This window comes from Sceloporus occidentalis, unplaced genomic scaffold (assembly GCF_023333645.1).
Source record: "Sceloporus occidentalis isolate IW3139 unplaced genomic scaffold, rSceOcc1.0.p SCAF_15, whole genome shotgun sequence".
NCBI lineage: Eukaryota > Metazoa > Chordata > Lepidosauria > Squamata > Phrynosomatidae > Sceloporus > Sceloporus occidentalis.
Window position 1 is genome coordinate 6,170,287 of NW_028316995.1, and position 21,670 is coordinate 6,191,956.

At 41.2% G+C, this 21,670-nt stretch overlaps 1 protein-coding gene across 1 annotated transcript in view; it reads left to right on the forward strand.

Moving 5' to 3' along the window:
* The first annotated feature begins 314 nt into the window (after positions 1–314).
* LOC149303183 (acylphosphatase-2) overlaps positions 315–21,670 on the forward strand; it is a 38,547-nt gene continuing 17,191 nt past the window's right edge. Inside the window, exons 1-3 of the mRNA XM_089481571.1 lie at positions 315–384; positions 2,328–2,344; positions 2,957–3,066. Coding sequence (XP_089337697.1) covers positions 315–384; positions 2,328–2,344; positions 2,957–3,066 — 197 coding nt within the window. The remainder of the gene's footprint in view (positions 385–2,327; positions 2,345–2,956; positions 3,067–21,670) is intronic.

The window sequence follows — 21,670 nt, forward strand, 5'->3', positions numbered from 1 at the left end:
TAATTCTAGGGTGGCAGGATAACCCCTTTAACCTGGGGCCCTTTTAAAAATGCATCATGCAGGGCAGCAATTATTTTAATGTAGCCACCAATGTGCATTCGGCTGGATGGTTATCATCAAAGATTTCCCCGACCATGCAGCAGTTAACACCACTGGTCAGATGGTCACGATCCTGGCTGGATTTAAGCTGCTGCCCCTCTGTTTCCTGGTTGGTGTGACTCTGCATCGTGATCTGTGTAAGATGAGCCACCAGCTTTTGGGAATCTCTGTCCAATGCGTGCGCTCCTTTGGTGCTTCTTTTCAGTTACGTGACAATGTCTAACCTGGCCAAAGCCGCAAATAAACTGAAATCGGTAGATTATGAAGTTTTTGGCCGTGTGCAGGGTAGGTGAGACATCTCTTTTAATCTATTTTAAAATGTCAGTCCATTTCGCACTAAGTACCGTCATGCTGAGCAGACCAGGAGAAGTCAGCCAATTTCTAAACATAGATACAAAGTGCTTTTGCAGTCTGAAGACTCAAGGCTGAGCTTTTAGCAATGCTGTTCTGATGCAAGCTCATGGTTAATTCATGAATCTGTATTTTCATGCGCCAGTTCTTCATATTATAATACGTATACTTTTTAATCTTGTAGATAAGGCAAAAAGGGAACTATCAGTGAACTTATCTTTAACAAAATATAGCAAAACAAAATTAAAAAAAAAACTTATACTCAACATTTTTCTTTAAGGACACAATGTCCACTGTACTCATGCACATAAAAATAATACACCTATTTTGTTGAATTACCGTATTTGCTCGATTATAAGACGACCCTGATTATAAGACGACCCCCCAAAATCTGAATATTAACTTAGGAAAAAAAGAAAAAGCCTGAATAAGATGACCCTAAAGGAAAAAAGTTTTACCAGTAAATGTTAAGTCATGTAAACTATTTTTTTTAAATAAAAGCTATGATTGAGAAAAATATTTTTTTTGTTTTTATTTCCTTGTATTTTCCAACCTGTCCCCCAGTTATGCACATCTGCCCCCAGGCTTGCCACACCAATATGGCACTGTGGCCCATGATATGCCTTTTAACCCTCTATATGCCACTGTGCCCCATGGTATGCCTTTTGACCCCCTATGTGCCACTCTGCCTCCAGAAATGCCTTATACCCCTATATCCCATTCTGGCATTTAGGGGGTTAAAATGCATATTATGGGGCAGAGTGGCATATAGGGAGGTATAAGGCATTCCAGGAGGCAGAGTGGCATTAAGGGAGTTAAAAGGCATTGTATAGAGCACTCTGCCTCCAGAAATGCCTTATACCCCTATATGTCACTCTGGCATTTAGGGGGTTAAAAGGCATATTATGGGGCAGAGTGGCATATAGGGAGGTATAAGGCATTTCAGGAGGCAGAGTGCTCTATTAAATGCCCCTTTAACGCCACTCTGCCTCCTGAAATGCCTTATACCTCCCTATATGCCACTCTGCCCCATAATATGCCTTTTAACCCCCTAAGTGCCAGAGTGGCATATAGGGGTATAAGGCATTCCAGAAATGCCCTATGCCCCCATTTAACACACACACACATACACACTTACCGGTGCTTCCAATTTCCTGCTGTATTGCCGGGGCAGCGCGTTGACGTCTCCTTCCGCTGCAGCCGGAAGGAGGTGGAGTTGGCAGCAGGGGTTTGTCTGCGTCCGTCGCGGATACCTTCCCCGGCTGTCAGAGATCAGAGTTCTCTGATCTCTGACAGTCGGGGAAGGTATCCGCGACGGACGCAGACAACCCCCGCTGATAGCCACACCTCCTTCCGGCTGCAGCGGACGTTGTCTAAGCGCATGGCGTAGACGTCAACCCGCTGCCCCGGCAATACAGCAGGAAGCACTGGTAAGTGGGGGGGGGGGAGAGAGACAGGAGGATCCAGGTCCCCTGCAGCGGTGCGGGGGATCTGGATCTTAGTCTCATAATCAGACCTCTATTTGAGGTCTGATTAGAAGACGAGGTGTATTTTTCAGAGCATTTTCTCTGAAAAAAACCTCGTCTTATAATCGAGCGGTACTCATATTTAGTCCAAACAGCTATAGGAAGATGGTAATGGCTGTAGGTGGCAATAAATCTGGTTCGACCTATAGGCTTATCATAAGTAACACTGGTAGACATACATGTTGAAAACTGTATTATGTGAAAATGTTTATTTTAGTGTTTTTTATAGCATGAACCAATGAACAACAATCCAAAGTTTTAAGCAACAAAATGGCTAGTTTATCGACTAGCCATTTATCTACATCGTAACATTTGGACTAATTTGGTCTTTTCTTTTTTTTTTCTCCACAGGTGTATGCTTCAGAATGGTAAGAATATTAATTTACTATTTTTGATATTATGTAGATACACAACAGATATTTCCAGTTTGCATGAAATATACTTAATTATATTGGTAATTGTAAATCCATGTCATTGAATAAACAGGAACACTTTTGTAGACATTTAGATCAACAGGACATATATATGGAGTGGGGACCCAGCATTTTGTGCTATGCCGCTGGTAGAGGGCTCAACTATAGTGATTAGGTAGAATAATTAGCAACATTTTAACATATGGTGTATATTGTGGGTGCTGCCTTATGCCAGACCCACAGCAGCTCCCCCTGCCACCTCCTCCATGGCCTCTGTCTTCACTGCGGAGTGCCAAGATATGATGTCATATCATGACGCTTGTGACTTCAAGGCACATAGCCAGTTAGGAAGATCAGAGACCTCCCTTGTAACCATCGCCATTGAGCAGTGGCACACAGAGAGATCTGTTCACCCGAGAGGACAATCCCCCCCCCTCCCCCAGGCCTGCTGCGCTAGGCCAGAATACGTTGCTGGGTGTATGGTTAAAGTTGTCAATCTACACTAATTATTTTTTTCTCAATTCTTTTATGAGAACATACTGTCGTGTCATGGCTTCTTTGTTTTAGTATACTGAAGATGAAGCAAGAAAATTAGGGGTCGTTGGATGGGTTAAAAATACAAGACAAGGGACAGTAGCTGGTCAAGTGCAGGGACCTGAGGATAAAGTGAATTCCATGTAAGTAAACTAGTCTCACATTTAAACTAAGCGTGATTGTCACTACGTTTTCACATATGAACATATCCACTATGTATCCAGAGCTAGACTTCCCACAAGGCAGCTGTCAACACACACATCTAAAGCACTGCCTCCTGCCATGCACCGCTGAAGATAAAAGGGGCTTACTAGTGGCTTCAGCAGCTCCCATACACACTCATTTCACACCCTGCTTAGATTTGATGATATGATCCTTCTGTTGAATTGCCTGTTTCTGGCAACCACAAAGTGGTTTATTCACTAAAGTTGGGTTTTCTGCTGCAAAATTAGCTTGATTGACCCTATATAATGTGAACAGTATATTTAAAATGCAGTCACAATAAAATATAGCTAAAACAAACATCTGTTTTCATTTTTCTATTTATTGGTTATTGTTGTTATTAAGTAAAGGGCGAAAATGTAACATTTCACATTCTAGGCAAAATTTGTTCCATATGCAAACTATTAGGAACGTGCAGCTACAGAATCCTTTTTCTAATGTCCTGAGTGTTTGGAGAAGGACAACAATAGGGCGTAACAGATTTTAGGTCTTCTTTGTTTAATAGAAATCCAAGTTCCTTCCGTCCCATCTGTAGTACTTTAAAACATTACTGGAACGCACAGGCATTCAACCCTACATGTGTTTAAAACACATTCCACTTCACTACTGGGTCTCTTTTGTAGAGAACGGACAGGACTAGGAAATATGTAACTATCTAGTAATTCTTATCTCGCTAGGGTTAGTGGCACTTGGGTCCAGTATTTCCTCAGAGCCCCCTGTAACTAAAACACATGCAGGTACTAAAATACAAACTCGTAATAACCACTCACTCTAATACCATACATTTACACATACATACATACACTATCTCCCTCTCCTCCTCTACCTCACACCATTAAACCTATGCTGACACACACATACGCACATATGCTGACACCAAATACTAACACACACTCATGCTAACATTAAAACATATACTTCAACATCATATGGCAAAACACACTCATGGTAACACCGTACACAAGTACACACACTTTACCACCAAACAGTAACACACATGCATGCTAACACTCTTCATCACTCTTCTCTTTCTTCCACCATGCACACAGTCCTCCCGTCCTCTCGGTGCATTATGTGACCACTTCTGGTGCCTCGGTTACCAGGTTCCTGTGTGCCATGTACCCACGGCACCCACCTTATCAACCCCCTGGATCTGGCACTGCCATAGCGAAACAATCCAATATAATTTGAATCCATTAAGAGTCAGAACTATTTTACACTAAAGTACCAGAGTAAACTTCTCTCTTTCTAAATTAGTGTACTCATACAAATTACATATTGTTTTTTGGTGACAAGTAGCATTTTATTTTGAAACATATTCATATATGTAAGGTATTATTTTTTATGAATAGAAATTATGAATTTAAAAAGTGGCATTTAAAAAAAAAATCTATTCACTGTGCTGAGCTTGTAAGATTTATATTTCTCCAACATGGTACTATGAACATCTTATCGAGGCACTATCACACCTAGTTCAGCACTGTCAGGTTATGTATGAATTCAGATATCACCGATATGGAGGTCTGCAGGAAGAGAGGCATAGATTTGTCTGAGAGTGGGATTGAAGGAATAGAAGCTAATGGGAAACTAAGAACAGACTCCATCCTCCCCTGGCCCAGGTGGTTTGTTCCATTGGAACTTCCTGTCTGGGTATGATGATAGAGTGCTTCCTGTGCCAGGACGTGTGCAGATGAATGCTCTCTTCTATTAATGTGCTTGGTATCTTTCTGGGTTGGTATAGTCAGTGATGATAATGTCTGTGGTGTTTTCGAATGCCACAGGAAACAGAATTGCTAAATTATATCATTTTAAATAATTAACACAACCGTAAACGCTGGTAAAACTTTAACTTGGCTTTTTCCTTTGTCTAAGAAAGCAGTAAATTGTTTTATGATTTATGAATCAGAAAACCCCAACAATAAATCATTAGCCAAATGTAATTGATATATAGGCACATACTGACAAGGGCAAAAAAAAGAATAGAGAGGAAGGAAACAAACAGATGAGAAAAAGTCCGCAAGAGGCAGAAAGCAGAGAAAAATGGGGGTGCAGAATGCAGGAAATCTAGACAGTGGCGTAACATAAAATGCCGGGGCCCCCCAGCTCCTCCTCCACACACACACTGTAACATACTTAAAGTAACAGTACTAGCATACATACATCCTAACACACAGTAACATACCTTCACCAGTGGCGACTCTAGAAACAATATATAGGGGGGGCACACAAGATACCACAGTCAAACTGGGGGGGCATTAATAATTTCCAAAAGTAATGTGCTATGGAATTATACTTTTGTTATTGGGCTAAAATAATACTTGATCATTCAACATGGGAAGCCTGAAGCCACAATTGAGTGCGACTAATCCTTGAAATAAATATTATAACACAATAAATAACTTTTCCACTAAATGATTTCAGGGCCTTGAATGTTTTGTCCCCTGAAGTCACTACAACTTCAGGAGGGCATTTTATCTCTGGATAAATATAAATTAATTAATTCCTACTGTAAGTTAAGTGCCAGGAAACAGATGACCGAACACACACACCAACACAGGCTCTGTCACACCGACACCCAGACACACACACCAGGACAGGCTCTGCCACACCGACAACCAAACACACACACCAGGACAGGCTCTGCCACACTGACAACTGAACACACACACCAGGACAGGCTCTGCCACACAGACACACACACACCAGGACAGGCTCTGTAACACCGACACCCACACACACACCAGGACAGGCTCTGTCACACTGACAACTGAACACACACACCAGGACAGGCTCTGTCACACCGACACCCAGACACACACACCAGGACAGGCTCTGTGACACAGACACACACACCAGGACAGGCTCTACCACACCGACAACCAAACACACACACACACCAGGACAGGCTCTGCCACACAGACACACACAACAGGACAGGCTCTGTCACACCGACACCCAGACACACACACCAGGACAGGCTCTGTCACACCGACACCCAGACACACACACCAGGACAGGCTCTGCCACACCAACAACCAAACACACACACACACCAGGACAGGCTCTGCCACACAGACACACACACACCAGGACAGGCTCTGTCACACCGACACCCAGACACACACACCAGGACAGGCTCTGTGACACAGACACACACACCAGGACAGGCTCTGCCACACAGACACCCACACACATCAGGACAGGCTCTGCCACACCCACATCCAAACGCACACACACACCAGGACAGGCTCTGACACACTGACAACCGAACACACACACACACCAGGACAGGCTCTGCCACACCAACACCCAAACACACACCAGGACAGGCTCTGCCACACCAACACCTATACACACACACACACCGAGGACAGGCTCTGCTACACTGATAACCAAAAACACACAAACAGCAGGACACAATCTACGTCACAGCCGTCTACATCAGGATGGATTTTTCACACTGCATTGTCGTTTATACCCCCCTTAGTCTTTTTGCCCCTTGTGTATTGATGCCCCTGCAGCCCATATATATTAACATTAGCCCCAGTTGCCGATAGCAGGTATAGATACACATTAACACACAAACCATGCTTTGCCTGTATAGATCAACTGAAATTCACTTGTGAGCTCAAATAAACAGAATCAGACATACAAATCCTGTATTTGCAGGTATACAATAGTATATGAAACGTACCATTGCAGGTATAGATCAAATAAATACATGGAAACAGCATTGCAGGTATTAATCAACTGAATAAGACATATTAACCCTGTATTTGCAGGTATACATAAATAATGTATGGAAACATAGCATAGCAGATATGGATCTACAGAATAACACACAACCCCAGCTTTGCAGGTATAGATCAATTGGAATTCACAAAAAAACACGTCATTAAAAGGTATATTTAAAACCCCCTAAATTACACGCATAGATCACAGGTTGCATACCCCAAAGCCAGCCCTGGCGTCCGCACTGCAATCACACTCCTATCATACCCAGGCAACCAGTAAATGCTGGTACCTAGGCATGATGGGACTGTGCTTGCTGTTAGCAATCACACTCCTATCATGCCAAGTCAGCCAGTACATGCTGGTACAGGGTGGCTGTAAGTGATGTGCAGACCCCATACTGCTGGCAGCATCAATACACAAGGGGGGCAGCTAGCTAGGTTTCAGCATGTACTGGCTGACTTGGCATGATAGGAGTGTGATTGTTAACAGCTAACAGCAATCACAGTCCCATCATGCCTAGGTTCCAGCATTTACTGGTCGGATGGGTAAGTGATGGAACCTAGGCATGATGGGACTGTGATTGCTGTTAGCAATCACACTCCTATCATGCCAAGTCAGCCAGTACATGCTCGAGGTGCGGCCCGCGTAAGATCGGTTGCACTGGCTGGCGATTCTAACCCCCTCTCTCTCCCTTATCACTTTCTAACCCCCTCTCCCTCCCTTATCACTTTCTAACCCCTCTCCCTACTCACTATCTACTCTCCCCCTTTGTAGTTCTCTCACCTTTAGGTCCAGGGACGGGAGCACGAGGCTTCTGTCTTCGTTCTCTGCTGCGGTGGCCGCTGCTTTACTGCTGAGCGCCGAAATATGACGTCATATTTCGGCGCTCAGGATGAAATGCCGGCACCGCGACGGAGGTAGAGGCCTCGTGGAGGAGAATGGGGGGCACCGAGCGGTTGCTAGGCGCCCCTCTCTCTCCTCTGCATATAAAAAAAAAAAAGACGGGATTTAAAGTCGCATTGCGACTTTTTTCCAAATTCGGCGGTGGGGCAACAGGGAGGGCAAGGATTAACCTGGGGGGGGGCAATTGCCCCCCTGTAGCGACGCCACTGACCTTCACACAGTAACATGCCTTCACACAGTAACATACTTACATATGTGACAGCTGTTTTCAGCCTGTATTTGTGGGTGGGGTCTTAGGGTGTATTTATACCCCCCTTCATGATCCCCCCCCTCTCAGTTCACTCTCTCTGCTCCCCTCAGTCTCTATATTTTCTCTTTTCCTATCCCTTTCCTACCTACTAAGGGGGTGTTTTTGGGTCTAGGCATAATTCAGACCCAACTGGGCGTTTCACACAAATACACACTAAGCACTGGGATATGACATAATATGCGAGCGCTCAGACTCAGCATGTGGGGACAAAGGGAGCATGGCCCCCCTGGCCCAGCGGTATGCACAGCTTGGGATGGGTAGAGATTTTGTGGGGCTGGGCTGAAGTTGGGGGCCTCCCTTGATATGGGGTCCCCATAATGCAGGGGGCTTCTCTTACGCTGGTGAGTTCAGGGAAGGGGCCCTTCATTATAATTGCTTCAGGGCCCAAAGCTCCTTAATGTAGCTTTGGGTCCTTTTCTGCCATCAAATTCAGATTTATTACTATACTACTGCTATTACTACTTTATACTACTTACTATATGACCGCATATATGTTACATATCCTTTATTATTCTATAAGCGATAAATAAATGGAGGTAAATAGATAAATATACATACATAAAAATGTAAAAGGTATATCACAGATGGGATTTTGACTCTTTAATAGCAGTAAAGCTAAAGTACAGTTCTTTTTTTAATATGTGAGCAATATACGTGTTTCAGTGCCTCTCATCTGGCACACATTCCACCCATGATTCCAATATTTCACGTACAAAAAGTTTGGCCTTAAATTTATTTCCATGGAGAATGTTTCTCCACTGTTTGCCTCTCACACCTTTCTTGAAGTGTTTTCCACATGGCTTGTACTTATATAGAGTACGATGTCTTAACATTTTTTAGAGAGAGAATAAATTCTCTTCTGATTTTTTCCACAAGGGGGCATCCTTACCCCATTTTGCAGGTAACTAATCAATTAAAATTAAAGTAATTTGGTCAAGGCCAGATTAAGGAGTTTTGATCTATGAAGCAATTATACAGGAAGGTCCCTTTCTTTGGATTTCCTGCCTCTAGCAAGATCTTTTCCCTCAATTTTGGGGTCTTTCAGTCTTTTTTCATTCTGCTCTTTTCTTTCCTCTGACATTTTCTTTTGCACCACACTTGCTGACATCTTTTCCTCATCTTTTTCGATCATCTTTCCCTGTTTTTCTTTTATCTTGCTTGTCTGCCTTTTACATTTTTCATCCTCTTTCTAACTTCTATTCTAACCCCATACATATAAACACACATCTTACTTTCACAACACTGAAAGTCTTTCTAACTAACATAAAAACTCTGAACTACAGATGGCACCAAGCAACAATACATACACACATACTTACATAAATAAATATTTTTAAGACAAAGGCCATGAGACAGCATGCATCCCAATGTGATATTTCAAATTGTACATTCAGATGTTTTGGCTAAAATGCTCTTTACAATTTTCAAAAGGGATATACACCGAAACGGTGAGAAACAACATAAAGCTAAATCATACACATCATTTTATAGTACTCTGGGGATGATGGAGAAGAAGCATTTCTGAATTTTTTTATCACTTTTTTACCTTCCAATTGCTGATATTTAAAAACATCACAAATTCATAAAATGAAACACTTTGTGTGAAAAAGCACATGGTCTGGGATTCTGCAAACTGGTTATGTTATCTCGTCATGGGCCATACATCGGAATAGTTATTTCAGTAAGGACAGTAGTAATGTCATCATTCTGTTCTGTGCCAGTTCTTGTTCTAAAATGATCATTTGTCTGAAGCGTATTCTCCTGTTCATAGAATATCACTTGCAAATGCAACATGGGAAGACTTTCTTACATTTTGTTTTTAGATTTGCGGCTTAATTCAGTGACCCGTCTAAAATATAGAGTTTTGCTGATATCAGCACCTACCATGTTTAACTAGCAAATCCTTTCCTTTTTGCATTAGCTAATTTATATAGTCTTGATATTCCTAGAGTGGGAGTTTTAGTTTCAAAGTTCACCCATTTTAGCCAATAGGTAGAAAAATTGACACCTTCTATGGAGAACTCTTTAGATTTTATTATCATTAATATTTATGGATTTATATAGCATCATCATATCCTGCAGAGGTGTACAGTGCGTATCACATCACATAGCAATGTGGCCTTACATAAGCAAATGGAAAGGAAGGTTCTGCCCAAACAAGCTAACACTTATATACAGTATATATACATATAACTTGTTATTATGGATCCTCTCCTCTGCCCAATTTCATTCCTGCACTTGCACGGTATGTCAGAAACATGGCTTCTCTACTGGTTGTGATTAATTGTTTTTGGTTTGAGGTTCATATAAAACTCCAAAAATTCCTCCAAAACATACTCTGTAAGGATTTCAAGGATAACCGCAGGAAGTTTGCCGTCTCTAGCAACATATATGATTTTTATCACTGCACTACCTTATACACACTGGCCCCAGCAGCCCTTGCATTATGGGGGCTTGTCTAGGGCCAAGGCCAGCTTCGCCAAGACCTCTAGGCCACGCTTAGTCCCATGTCATTTCCTGATGCTCAGGTGCAGGCGGCCTGTGTGTGTGTGTGAGTTTGCATGTGTAACTATGTTACTGTGAATGTGTGTAAGTATATGTGAGTAAGTATATTACTGTGTGTTAGTATTTGTGCATGTTAGTATATAAGTGTTTGTGTAAGTATGTTACTGTGTGTATTAGTATGTGTGTATGTTAGTGTGTGTATAAGTATGTTACTGTGTGTCACTGTGTGTTTTAGTATGTGTGTATGTAAGTATGTTACTGTGTGTGTTACTGTAAGTCTCTCAGAAATGGTAGTGGAGCAAAGAAATATTATGGGGGGGGTGATAATTGGGGAGATAAGTGCAATTAGGTTTTCAAAAAATAACAGAAGCATCCAACATTGTTTGTTTAAGATGACTGAAAGTAAATTTTATTAACTTGAAAGAAATATTTAAAAAAAATTCTCATCAGGCAAGTCACAAAAGAAAACATATGTGCATGAGTAACTCCTTCACTGTTAGAGGGGGGAGAAAACGGTTGAACGGGCTGTTCACACAAAATACAGGCGATTTAACTAAACTTGGCAGTCCTGGCTTGTTGTATTTACCCCTGGGATCGCCAAGAGACCATGCCTTATAATGCAGTAGCGGGACACCTTTACTGGTACCTGCCAAGTATTAAAAGATAACGTGCTGCAGATATTTTGATTCTTTTGCTTACATACATTCTATACATGTATTTTGGTTGCAGAATGCAATATAATTACTCACACATTTGCGGATTGGCAGATATAGTAACATGTCAGTGATGAGAAGTAAAATTTAAAAAATGCATTAGTGCATACTAGGCATATGATGCAGTTAATCTTGAACCCAAACATACATCAGTATGGAAACATGAATGATGATACTGTGACTATGTTTGAACAATTTAACACTCCTTTTTAAAGGAACAGTCAGCCCCGAAAACATTTATATTATTTAATGTAAGACAATTGAAATTCTTCCAAACGCAGGGGTCATGCAAACCCCAATGGCAGCAATGATTTTTCACCTACCCTATTTGCAGACATTAATTTTATCCAGCAATGTATTTAGCTTCTGCTCTGACCTAGGCCCAACACAGGGCAGCGCCCTACCCCCCCCCCCCTACGCAACCAGCATCTTCATTGTATTAAAAGGCATGCTTTGCCTTTAAGACACAGTGCACCAGCACAGCCTCCACAGTGTACATGGGCCTGTTGAGGATCAAAGATCTCCCTTGTAACGGCTCATTAAGCGGCGGGACACTGTGGGGCCTTATTCTCCATCAGGCAAGATACATCACTGATTATATCACAGTATATGATTGAAAGTAATTGAAGGTTATTACATGGATGTTAAAGTTACATACAAACCCACCTCAGTATGCGTGACATAATAAAAACAAGCTCAGTTAGACCCTTAAACGCAGACTATGTGGGAATTTGTCATCAGCTGATGGACATTTATTGCCAAACAAAACATCATGAGCTCATGAACATTCCTTTGTAATATTTTTGTAGCCCAATATAGTCGTAACCTAATATATGTTACTTTATACACACAACAAATAACTCCCTCTTTGTGTTTTATGTATTGTCTCAGTTCAGGCAGAATACAGCCGCAACACATACTATCCAAGTTTTACTCATTGCAGCAATCTGACTTGCCACGGGTCCAACCAGCTGTATATCTCATCAGGAACACAGATGTTTTTGCAGCTGTACCAGTGCCTTCCATAAGAAATGTGATAAGTTTGGTTATTATCCAGTCAGCATCGCAAAACTCTCTGAAGGGTGGGTCGCACTGAAGTTATCATAATATTCACCAGTTATTACTTGCTAGGATCATAAGTTACTTTTGGAAAATACACTCTATGACCAAAGAGTGCGGACACCTCTCCTATAGCATTTAGGTGTTTCAGCCGCACCCATTGCTAACACGTGTATAAAATTAAGCGCATAGGCAGCCATCTCCATAGACAAACATTGGCAGTAGAATGGGTCATACTGAAGAGCTCAGTGACTTGGCAGTGTCATAGGAGGCCACCTTTACCATAAGTCATTTCATGAACCTCTGCCATGCCGTTTGGAGATAAAAGCAGAGATTTAGGCATGTGGAGTGTTGTTTTGGGCTGAGTAGGTAAGCGACAGGAGTCTAAATTATACTCAAGAAGTTATGAGGAATCAGTGAAGGGACTGGCACGGTGGAGCAGTGATGGGATAGGACAAATATTCTGGCGGAGGTGAGCAAAATGGATTGCAGGGGTAAAATGTAGGGAAGGGGAAAGCAACCTTTCCCCACTCAGTGTATAGTGTGCTTCATGAGACTGGTCTGATTTATTATGCAGAAGAATCCATAACCATTTCTCGCCTTTCAGAAGCAAAAACTCTATATTTCCTCCAGACCATGAGCTATAATTGGCTGATCTCTAGTTGGTGGAATTATTTCTTTTTAGACAAATCAAGTGGTGCTTGTTGAATAAGTTCAAGTATGTTAAAGATAATATAGAAAATTACCCCTAAAAAATATAAATATTTTTACATTATTTTCTATGGGAGACCAATGTCACAAATCACCCAAATTATTTTGGCATTTTATTTATGATGTCAGAGTAGTCGTTATACCATAGTTGAATTCTATTTGTTTTTTTGTTTTTCCTCTAATAAGTTGTACTTCAAAGGAATGTCTTTAATGCTTAAGGGGTGTGTACACAACTTTGTTGGTGGAGCAGGTAGGGTTAGTCACAAAAAAGGCTGCAAGCTCTTTACCTTAGTGCACACCACAGTTTTTAAACAAATTTCATTCAGTAACGTTTCCCGGCATAGGCCGACTAGGCCTTGGGCGGCAGGTCCCGGGGGGTGGGGGGAGCGGGGGTGCGGCGGCTGCTGCTGCCAAACCAGGGTGCAGGTGGCCCTCTTGGGCGATTAGTCTCCACGATATCCTGCTGGTCAATGGGCCGTTTATAGAAGAGATCTTACACTATGGAGGTTGTGCTGACTCAGCCCCTATAGACTGCATTAGAAGGCACTGTGCGCCGTTAAGACACGGATATGAAGTTGTATCCCAGCACTTTGCGTCGTGAAGGCGCAGTGCACCTTTTGAGGCAGTGCAGCCCCCAACGAGGAGAGGCAGCTGGGGGCACTGTCCTAGGTCAGGCCTAGGGGAGCACAAGAGTTAAATACATCGCTGATTGGTTTTTTTTCACCCATTCTTGTTCTTTTTCACCCATTTTCTCAATTTTCACGCTACACGAGGCAAATGGGAGTCTATAGCCCTCTGATGAGGTTTAAACCCCACGCATCTGCCCCTATCATTCTGTAGAAGTCTATCATGGTTTTTCAGAATGGCAGCATCAGTTATGTATCTATCATTATTATTGAAAATTAGTATTTGTCAATTACAATGTTTTCATGTTCTTTCTGTGGAATGTGAATTCCCTTTAGGCTAGGTTTCCACTTGGGTTTTTGTGCTGCGTTATTTTCTTGATGAAAAACTGCCACTGCATTTTCCTGCGTTTTGGCATTTTTTCTGGAGTTTTTTCTGGCATTTTAGCCTTTCTGTGGAAATTGCTTTTTTGACCTTAGGCAGTTTTTCCAGCCTTTACACGTTAGAATTTTCACCCAGCTAAAAGGGAATAGGATAAATGGCAATATCTGCACCCTCCTGATGTCATTTCCTTGGTAGAGTTCTACTTAAACACGCCCCTGCGGACCCTTTTGTCTCTTTTCTGTGGTTTGTAAGGCATGCTTTATTCCAAATGTCTGCTCCTCTAGGAAGATTGGCCCCAAATGATGGTGCAAATTGTTTGCTGTTGCTTTTGGCACGCAGGATCCAGTTGGGTATGTTTGTTTGTAATGGCATGTTTGTTCCAAATGGTGTAAATTCAATATGAACTTTGTTTTGTGTGAAACTGTTTGTTTCCAGCCTATTTCTCGTAGGACACACAGATACTGGGTCCATCCTCTGCATTGTAACTGTGGAAAAAAACGCCATAAAAAACGCCAAGGCAAAACCCACATGGGTTTTTCATGGCGTTTTTTCTCTCCCATAGACTTCTATTGGAGAAAAACACCAAGATTTCCTTGCAAAAAACGTCAGTGTCAACATGCTGCGATTTTGAAAAATGCCACAGAGCCCAAAAAAGCAGAAAAACGCCAAAGAGGACTGAAAAAACGCCAAACAGAAAAACGCCAAGTGGATATGGCATTGTGCAATTTCCTATTGAAGAACAGCTAACATCTGGCCGCAGCGTTTTTTCACTAATAAAATGCCGTGTGGCTGAATTGGCGTTATTATGCGCGTTTTTGCAGAAAAAAACCCAAGTGGAAACCTAGCCTTATGAATATTCTTTTGATGTACGATCACAGCTGGAACATGTTTCCTAAAAAGACAAGCTCAGCTTACGCTGATTATAGAAGAAGACATCTTATTTTGAATCTTGACCTTCCTCATTAACATGTCATGGCCTTTCTTTTTAGAGTCCCCTTTGAACATATATTGATGCTTATAATAATATATTAAAGTACTAAGATTAACATTAAAGCATTAAATAATTTTTTTAGGTGAGGAATATGGCGATTTTGGGAACTAGGAGGTGCTATATATAAAACAGGTGCAGCATTCAGTCCTCATTAATGTTTGGTAATTATCTTTATCCGCTGATTAATATCCCAGAGTTTGTTTAAAATTAAGAAGCTTTGTGTTTTAGAGTAACATCCAGTATTAAAATATGCAAAGAACTGGTACATTTTCAGCCAGTGTCAAGAAGAGGCAATAAAATGTTTTTGATTGTCTGCTACCAATTGTGAAAAAAAGCATAGTTTAAGTAAACTTAACTAAAAGACTTGAAAGAAAATCATACACCTTGATTTATCATATTGCCTGTGGTAAACAATAGAATGGCTTGATCTTAATCACTATTAAGGAACGTACTTCGTACTTCCATGTCTGCAAATAAGGAAATATTTTTATATGTGACATAGCAGTGACTTCATATGGAAAGTAAATGTAGATCAAAATGGATTTCGAACCACTAAGAATTTCTAGTGCAAACTATGTTCCTTTAAATCACGCTAGTACATTGTGTCTTTTGCTTCAGGTCTGGGTTTTTGGTGTGAAAAGGTATAAAAAAATTATAAAACAAAATGAAATGGACAGTACAGCCCTGACACGCAACAACATGGAACAAGGGCTGTTTCCTTGATAAATGTATCCCTTGGTGTTCTTAATGACTGCATCATCTACTTCCTGAACAGCATTATTTACAGGAAGTTGGGAGTCGTCCATGTAACGTCCCTGCACTACATCTTATAACAACCGAACTCTCTGTTAAGCTGCTATTTCTTTGCCAGGCGATGGTGAACACAAATATTAATAAAGCATTTATTTGCAAATAACAAGAGTCCAATAAACATTGCAGTCTTTTAGTCAGACTAGCGTTATGCGGCATTCTTATTATATTCACAATAGTTATGGGAATATTGACGAGTTTAAACAAATGTTACTTTTATATAAACTTTTTTTTTAGCATTGACTTAATTTTCCGGCTGATGTTATCACTGATCTGGTCATTATAAAGACTCTGATTTGTGATCCATATACCAGTATGGCTTAATTTGTGTTCATCTTATTGTTGATATTTGGTATTTTCCATGCTGATGCTCAATAAATGCAATGCAATTGCTATGAGGTTGGCTGGTAACCATCAGGAACCCTTAGGATTTTTAGACCAGTCTTATTGTGTCAGGATGAACTGGCACATTCACCGAGTTTCGCCCAGATACTCCAGGTGAAAAACTACTTCTCCGAGTCTCTGGGTCACTGCAAGGAAACTCTGGTTTGTGGGATATTGAACTAGGAAGAATTCTTCACCTTCCAACAGTTGAGCTTTTGGCATCAAGCAGCCTTAGGACTTGTGAGGATCCTCCAAGAACTGGGTACAGGCTACTAGAGAGCACAAGCAGGATAGCTAGAAAAACGACATAGTCGGGAAACCCGGAGGTCAGGATAGTTATATAAAAGAGCCAGAGTAGAGAAGGCAGAGAGCAGAGTACTTGAGGTCAAATGAGAATAATTCGATACAGGAATACTCTGAACAGGAACTCATTACAACTAGCATAGGTATAACCATCTCAGGGCATGGTGTGCTGGCTAGAGAGCCTTAAATAGGCATATCTATCAGAAATAAGGAATAGCATTTGCAGACCAACAGATTCAGAGAGACATGGAAAACCTGAGGGATGCTAAAGGCTCTGAAGGATCAGCATTACACCACAAGATTAATTTGATGACAAACAAGAAAATGAGGAGTGCTGCAGGGTGTGCTCTGGGAACCTTGTTGGCCGCACACACTGAGCAGACTTGTATATATGCAGTAATTACTTTGCGGCACTCTGGCCACCAAAAGAAAATGGAGACAAGTTCCTTTGTGCCTGTATATCCTTAGTGCCCTGCTGTCTTTGAACCATGTGACGGGTTCAAAACCAACCCCGTATGTTCGGCTGCAACATACAGTTTTCTAGGGTGCTAAGAAAAGTATGTAACAAATAGTTTTTAGGCAGTTTTCATTTTGAAGTGGACAAGACTTTTCCTTTTTACTTTTGCTATTTTGGAGCTATTTTCCAGATGACCTGTTGTGTACAGTGGTGTTATGGATGCACTGGTTTCTATAAAGTGTGTGGATGACCTGTTCTCTAATTAGAACTGGAAACAGAATAGAAGGACCATTTTGGGCTTGTTAACATTCCTCTAATGCTGTAAATAATGATCAGCAAAAATAATAAGGCAAAAAAAATTTGAGTCCAAGCTCAGCAGGTCATTAGTGTGTCATTCTGTTTATAGCGACTAGATACATTTATCACATTATTCTGTCAATGTGTTTAGGTATGTAGACGTGGTCAAGATAACTTGCTGAAGTTCAAACCGAGCATCAGAATGGGGAAGAAAGGGGATTTAAGTGACTTTGAACATGGCATGGCTTTGAGAAACTGCTGATCTACTGGGATTTTCACGCACAAGAATCTCTAGGGTTTACAGAGAATGGTCCGAAAAAGAGAAAATATCGAGTGAGTGGTAGTTGTGTGGACGAAAATGCCTTGTTGATGTCAGAGGAGAATGGACAGACTGGTTTGAGATGACAGAAAGGCAAAAGTAACTCAAATAACCTGTAAGGGCCGCTCTAAGTCAGGCCCCATTCAGGCTGCGGAGCTGCTCATCTCTGGTTCCCTTCCCTTGCTTCAGTTTCCTTGCCTTGCCTCAGTTCCCATGTTTTGCCTTTGCTAAACTGCTTTTGATGACAAGGAGAGCTACAAAGGTTAAGGTTTATCTTGTGTTAATACACTTTCTATTGTAATATTTGCATTGTGCAGTGAGGCCCTGTGCACTTAGTTCCAGGGACAGAAGATGAGCAGAGGAAAATGCAATGTATCCTGTTGCTGGACTAAATACCCATTCTTCAACACTGCTAAAAATACCCCTTATAGCTCTCATCAAGCAGCAGAGTGAAAAGACATTATTTATGAATTCCTTGCAGGCATCTGAAAAGAATAAACAAACATTTAGAACAAACAACATAACAAACATACACTGTCTGTCAGGAGAGAGAGATTGGAAAACAATGTCATAATCATGCTAAACTGGGAAGAACCACATTGAACCTTCTGACTTGATAAAGTATGTTACTGAGGTGACATCTCTGGTTCTACCAGTAAATGAAACCAATATAGAAAAGAAATAAATAAAAAATAAAATAAAAAAGTGATTCCCTAAATTTTCCCTAAGGAGTCTCCACCTTAATGTAGCATTAATCCCTCCAACTACAGCTGCTTACTTATCTTGCACTTAACTCCTTAACAGATACCACTAACTGGTAAATGAGACTTCATGCTTACATCCTGAAATGCCATTAGTTGTCCACAAATGTCCAGTTCTTAAAATGTCTATCTGGAGTCACAGTGAGCAATGAAGCAGGGGATACATGCAACCAACCAATCTATTGTGTCACCAATCTTAGCAGTCTGCATGATAACATCTGGACATGTTAATGTCTTTGTGTTTCAGGCACCAGGGGTCCCTTGAATTATATTGTGTACTTAGTCAACTTCAACAGATGATGGGTGGGAATAGGAAAGCAAAGGGACATCCTGTTTTAAGAAGGATAAGGAGACAATTTGAAGACAAAACATGCATTTCAGTAGTAGCTTCATTCAGATTTTATTCTTGTGAGAATTAAATCTTCAGTATAAGCAACTTCTAGTGGTGTATTTTGGTTGGGAACTGCCCTAGGTATGACCTAGTGCAGAACCCCTCCTATCCATCACAATCACCCCCTCTTCAGCCGCTGTCCTCTTAACTACCGGGTAAGTGTCAGATATAAGATCATATCCCAGCATTCTACCAAAGAAGGACATACAGCATCAGCTAAAATGTTAAAGAGGTGCTGTAAATAAGCTGGTTGCAAGGGAGGTCTCTGACAGGCCTATTGAGTAGTGGTACTCCAGGAAGCCTGATGGTCCAAAAGTTTAATCTGCCCCAGTTTTGAAGCAGAAGGGCTGCATCACCATAGACCTGTCACCTTTGGTCTACTGGCATCTCCACAGTGTCCAACAGATGTAGAATAATTACGTCTAGAGTAGATTCCAAGGTACAATGCATTGAGTTAAGGGTAGACATGGGCAGGGAACTAATTTCTTTGCCCAATAAAGAATTAGGACAAATTTTGTTAGTTCATTTTTTGCCCATTTTTTCTTTGGGCAAAGAATTTAGTTCCCTGCCCATTTGGTTCGAAATAAAACTGGGGGACATTTTAATTCAGGAACAAAATGTGTTGCCCGCTTCTGATGACCACTTCCACTCTCTTCTACCTTCTGTCTTTCATCTTCTCTCTTTTATCTTTTATCTTCGATCTGCGTCCGCATCTCCGCTTTTGCTAACCTCCTCTCCCCCAATTGGGGGTAATGTCTGAGGAGGGCCTGTATTTTTTTGTGAACAATCTGACTTTGTTTACGTGGCTCTGTACAAAATGAAGAATATGCCAAAATGCAGTGAATTAGTATGAATCTGAATGCACTGGCAGAAGCTGCATTGGCTGCAGCTTCTGCCATGGAGGAGCTGCAGCAAGGCTACCTTGCATGCATCTGAAGTGTCACATCCTGTTTAACCTGCCAACAGGTAATAATCCTGCTTTTTTCCTCATTTTGGAATGTGTCCTGCAACGCATAGCTACTAGAGGGCCTCCTGACCAAGTAGGGATCCGAAGCAGCCATGTATCTGGTAGCACCGCTGAGTTACTGGTTGTTAGTCTTTCAAATGAATAAAAAAGGTGTGAACTGTAGTAGACTGTCTGCTACTTTGTATGCAATTCTTCTTTTAATCACTAGATGTCAATCTGCACCTTTAAGATTGAAACTATAGTAAATAGTTTACATAATATATAAAGGATAAATATGAAATAGGAGCATGTCTGAAAACCTTTCTTCCTACAATCTGCAAAGTTCCCAATGTGGATGGATGTGCTGTGGAATATGATGGCGCTATATAAAACAATAGATAATAATAAAGGCACAAAGTATTTCGGGGAAAACAAGGGTGTATTCCACTTCTCACATTTGTCTCATTTCAGGCTTCTCCAGAAAGGGATGCTAGAAAAAGCAGGATATGAAGTTACTTGCAGAGCCACATCTCCATACATACAATATTGTGATTAAACCCTTACACAACAGTGGAGGCATCATGCTGTCTGCCATCATCTCCTCATATAGCTCCAGCAGATTAATTATGCTCCACTGAGTTATATAGAATATTATAGGGAAGTCATCGCTATCTGGGGTCTTTCCTTTCCTGAAGGATTTGGCAGCAGAGTACAGCCCCTCCAACATAAAGAGGACATTATGGCTTGCTTGGCCTACAGAGTCAATGGTGTGGGTCGCTTTGGCCAGGAATCTGCAGCTGAGGGGTTTGTTACCTTAGGTAGTAGAAATTCTTGTGGCAGTTGAGGACTGCAGTTTGGACCTCCTCTTTCCCTTTTCTTACTATACCTATGCTGTTTCTAAAGCTCGGTCAGTTGTTTCTCTCCCTTCTCAAGGTTCTCCACTTTGGCATGGAAGATGATGGACATGTGTTCCTCCTCAGAGTGCTTTTTTAGGCAATCTTTGGTTCCCTCCAACTCATCCTCCACCTCCCACCCACATTGCTCTAGGTCCAACGAACTGCATCATTTCTCTTATCACTGGCCTGCTGTCTGGAAGCTGCAAAGATAGACTCCAGTCACTGAGCTACAGTGGAGAAGTGGCATGCTTTCTGTGTACACAATGCACAGTTCCCCTGCAATCTCTTGTCTTTTGAGTACAATGTTTAACTTCCAGGAACATGGACCATAAGGCAATGCCCACTCATAGGTCACCCTGGAGCCAAACAGCTCTGTGATGAGAGAAATAGCAAAGGATCATAGAACACCAACTGTGTTTCACTGTTGAGGAAGTGTGACTGTGTGAGTGGTGATATGTTTTTCAGTGTTCTGCATCTTCTTGTTCTGCATCTTCTTGTTCTCCTTTCTCCTCCCTTCTATTTTCTCTTTTCTTATTTCTTCTTTCTTCATTCACATATCGGCAGACATAACCTTCCGACAAATTTCTGCCAAAATGGTGACACTTCCGGTGACATCCTCAACCCTTCAATCGGGGAGAGGACATCGCCAGAAGCGCTGCCGTTTTTCCCTAAGATAACAGATGCTTATCCCCACAGTATGCATTATGTTTATATTTTCTATATAGTGGGAGCCTTCTTGTAAATGTGAATTGATTGTGTATGTTAGTGCCTTCTTTTATATAGCTTGTAAAATCATTGTATATAAGAGCTCTAAGTAACTTGTCCAAAATATATTTTTTGTTTTATATTATAGTTTGTTATTTTTAAATTTTTTGTCTAATGATGTTTAGTTACTATACCGTATATTTATAAATATAAATAAAAATGTATTTAGGATATTATTTGGTGTTGAATATTTTTAAGCACTTTCTTTTTTTTCTTTATATTCTTTTTAGTGACATATCAAAGACTAGCAGCTTATTTGCT